The 4,165-nt window shown below is 44.8% G+C and overlaps 1 protein-coding gene across 1 annotated transcript; it reads left to right on the top strand.

The window, feature by feature from the left end:
• The first annotated feature begins 222 nt into the window (after positions 1-222).
• On the top strand, positions 223-3,068 carry pagr1 (PAXIP1 associated glutamate-rich protein 1). Its single transcript, XM_061966215.1, has 5 exons — positions 223-452; positions 654-846; positions 2,145-2,469; positions 2,551-2,639; positions 2,719-3,068. The coding sequence occupies exons 2-5, from the start codon at positions 675-677 to the stop codon at positions 2,952-2,954; spliced, it is 822 nt and encodes a 273-aa protein (XP_061822199.1). The 5' UTR covers positions 223-452; positions 654-674; the 3' UTR covers positions 2,955-3,068.
• The last annotated feature ends 1,097 nt before the right edge of the window (positions 3,069-4,165 follow it).

Genomic DNA, 4,165 nt, shown 5'->3' with positions numbered 1-4,165 from the left:
GGCCACAAAACCGGAAATGACAACAGCCAATCAGAGCTCGCCAAAATCTAGTACATGTTTTTATGAAGAAAAATGTTCACAGCATGAAATGCAGTAGCAAATAAGAATATATGTGTATTTGGGTACTAGTTAAAATAAAAAATAATAATTTAGATAATTCCCGCCTGATTCTCAGCTCGGCTACACCGGAAATGACACCTTAAACAGCTCTCCAAAACTACCCTTGCGAACGGCTGCCGCACTTTCGCCACATTCGATATAATCCACATGATGTTTAGTCGCATATCCTTGCAAGCTGTTTATGCGCTCCAAAATGGCGCTATGTTTACGTCCGTGTGTTGTTGTTTAATACTCATAAGCTAGCCTCATGGAGAGTTTTAGCCATTTAATTCACATTTACTCAACATTTCACCGACGAGAACGCTGCCTACAGCCACGACGCCATACATTCGGTAATAATGACATATGAAGAAGCTCGCGTTGTGTTTAAGACTTTTCATTCATAACACGATGGCTTGATTTTAGCTAGTGAAATGATATTAACGAATGTTCGTTTAATGGTGCTGGTCTGCTAATGTGCACCACCTGTTAAGTACTAGATGCATGGCACAGCTATTACTATACCTGAACTTTATTGTCGTCTTGATCCTCAGACTTTTACGTTGCATTGAAGTATGCAGGCTGAGGCAACAGATTCGTCCCTACGACAGGGCATCGAGGCTCTGGGTGTAAAGGACGAAGAAAATAAAAATGAAGCCTGCAAACAGAAAGAAGAAACCGGAGAGAAACAGGATGCTGAGATGCCAGCTATTGCAGAGGAAGACGGGTCAAGCAAGGATGAAAAAGGTAAACATTGATCGAAATAAAGTAAACATATGTTATACTTCAAGTGCATGAGTGAGATTCAACTGCTGTGTGATGATCCATCCATCCATCTTCTTTGTCCTGGGTCTTCCCCAGACATGCCTTAAACACCTCCCTAGGGAGGCGTTCGGGTGGCATCCTAACCAGATGCCCGCGCCACCTCATCTGGCTCCTCTCAATGTGGAGGAGCAGCGGCTTTACGTTGAGCTCCTCCCGGATGACAGAGCTTCTCACCCTATGTCTAAGGGAGAGCCCCGCCACCCGACAGAGGAAACTAATTTCGGCCGCTTGTACCCGTGATCTTGTCCTTTCGGTCATAATCCAAAGCTCATGACCATAGGTGAGCGTGGGAACGTAGATCGGCCGGTAAATTGAGAGCTTTGCCTTCCGGCTCAGCTCCTTCTTCACCACAAAGGAACGATACAGCATCTGCATTACTGAAGACGCCGCACCGATCCACCTGTCGATCTCACGATCCACTCTTCTATCACTCGTGAACAAGACTCCGAGGTACTTGAACTCCTCCACTTGGGGCAAGATCTCCTCCCCAACCCGGAGGTGGCACTCCACCCTTTTCCGGGCGAGAACCATGGACTCGGACTTGGAGGTGCTGATTCCCATCCCAGTCGTTTCACACTCGGCTGAAAACCGATCCAGTGAGAGCTTAAGATCCTGGCCAGATGAAGCCATCAGGACCACATCATCTGAAAAAAGCAGAGACCTAATCCTGCAGCCACCAAACCGGATCCCTTCAAATTCTGTCCATAAAAGTTATGAACAGAATGGGTGACAAAGGGCAGCCTTGGCGGAGTCCAACCCTCACTGGAAACGGCTCCGACTTACTGCCAGCAATGCGGACCAAGCTCTGACACTGATCGTACAGGGAGCAGACCGCCACAATCAGACAGTCCGATACCCCATACTCTCTGAGCACTCCCCACAGGATTTCCCGGGGGACACGGTCGAATGCCTTCTCCAAGTCCACAAAGCACATGTAGACTGGTTGGGCAAACTCCCATTCCCCCTCAAGGACCCTGCCGAGAGTATAGGGCTGGTCCACAGTTCCACAACCAGGACGAAAACCACACTGCTCCTCCTGAATCCGAGAATCGACTATCCGGCGTAGCCTCCTCTCCAGTACACCTGAATAGACCTCACCGGGAAGGCTGAGGAGTGTGATGATATCAATGCCAAACTATTTTTTTGGGACTTGTTTTTGTTGTGTTTACACAAAATGTCATCTTATTCTCTCATGTCACTGTTTTTCTGTTTGTTTCCAGCACAAGAAACAGGGGGGCTAGAGGGTGATGCACACACAATAGCGCTTCAAACAGACGCATCACTTGTGGAAGAAGGAGGGACGCGCAATGCAGACAAGGACAGCGAATGGGAGCTGGTTTACAGCGACGAGGAAATGGAGGACCCCAAAAACTGGATGCCCCCTCCCGCCGAGATCAAGAGACTCTATGAGCTACTGGATAAAGGCGAGATGCTGGAGCTCAACTTTGTGCCTCTTCCCAGGAGGCCGCCCACGCCCGAACGCACCCTGTCACCCGAGAGGGAGGATGATGAGGATGCAGAGGAGGAAAAGGAGAGGGAGCGGAAGTTAGTAAATCATTTTGAAGCCTTTTTTTTTTTTTTTGGAAAGGATTGTGTACTCAAATTGTGTTTTTTTTTAATCCACAGGCCGCCGACTCCAACGGAGTTTGATTTTAATGAGGAGCAAATGCAAACGACCCCGAAAAATTCCTTCATAAACAGACGCAGAACACCAGGTGTGTATTCCATTCCACTGCACCCCATCAATTTTCAAAGTACTCTGACATAAATAGTTTTTTCCTCTCCTCCAAACAGGCTCATCCGCTCGCTCCTCCGTCAAACGGGAGGCGAGGCTGGACAAGGTGCTATCAGACATGAAGCGACACCGCAAAATCGAGGAGCATATCCGGCGCACGGGGCGGGATCTCTTCAAAAGCGAGAAGAAGCTGGAGGAGGCGCTGTCGCCCAATAGCCAGAAGGAGCGTGACAAGGAGCGGGAGCGAGACAGCAACCCCAACACCATCTTCTCCCCCAGGCAGAGGAGATATTGAACTGTACTGAGCAGGCTCTTTTTCTAGTCTAAACTTGACTTTTTTGTAAATGTAACAATATTTGTATGTTTTTTATGTCTGTTTTGTATTATGGCAATAAACATGCTAACTCAAGATGGTTTGCTTGTTGCAGACAATGTGCATTAAGTGTCACATTGGTTGTGAAAACTATAACTAGACGAAATGCAATCATTTTAGTAATATTTGGGAAAACTGATATTTTGACATTGTAGTGCACAAAGACCATACAATACATTTGTAACCAGCACACACGTTCATCTTAAATGGCATTAAGTGTTTGGAGCACCACAATAAACCTCATAAAGAGTTAAGCTGTAACTCTTCATGCCTTGACAGTATTTGTATATTTTTCATAGTATGTTTTCACAAGAAATGACAAAATAATGTACAAGTTTAATTATACATGCAGGCCAATCTTAATTAATTGGAATAACATTTCAGGAGTTCAATTTGGATTATGAGACCAATTAAATGCTCATGAAATAGAACTTTAGAATGCAGGCCAGTAAATATAAAATACATTTAAAAAAGTTTACAAATTTGGGCCTAGGTCCTGGGTTTGATCCTTAGCCCGGGGTCTTTCTGTGTGGAGTTTGCATGTTCTCCCGGTGACTGCGTGGGCTTCCTCCCACCTCCAAAGACATGCACCTGGGGATAGGTTGATTGGCAACACTATATTGGCCCTAGTGTGTGAATGTTGTCTATCTGTGTTGGCCCTGTGATGAGTTGGTGACTTGTCCGGGGTATACCCCGCCTTCCGCCCGAATGCAGCTGAGATAGGCTCCAGCAGCCCCCGCAACCACCAAAGGGGCAAGCGGTAGAAAATGGATGGATGGATTTTATGACACTGAATTTGGGTTTTTAGTAGCTGGAAACTAATATAAAAATGAAGAAATACCATTATTCTATCCTGTCCATTCTTGACATATATCACTTTTTGATTGAACTGTATGTACTCTTTCTAAATATTTAAATTCATTGAACTTATTTCAAATTGCTTGTCATAAAATGTGTTAATTTTATCAATGTATGCATATGTAACTTTACAGTAACGATAGAATGTTATACATATTTTTATGCACTAGCTTTTTAAAAACAAGCCTACTGTAGACATTGTATTCAGTTTTATTTGCCTTTGTCAGCTATATTTTCGATGTTATTTTTAAAATCAATTCCTTAAATGTTTTTAA

Source organism: Nerophis lumbriciformis, linkage group LG11 (genome assembly GCF_033978685.3).
Source record: "Nerophis lumbriciformis linkage group LG11, RoL_Nlum_v2.1, whole genome shotgun sequence".
Taxonomy (NCBI): domain Eukaryota; kingdom Metazoa; phylum Chordata; class Actinopteri; order Syngnathiformes; family Syngnathidae; genus Nerophis; species Nerophis lumbriciformis.
The sequence above is the reverse complement of the archived record's forward strand: the minus strand, read 5'-3'. Positions and strand labels throughout refer to the sequence as shown.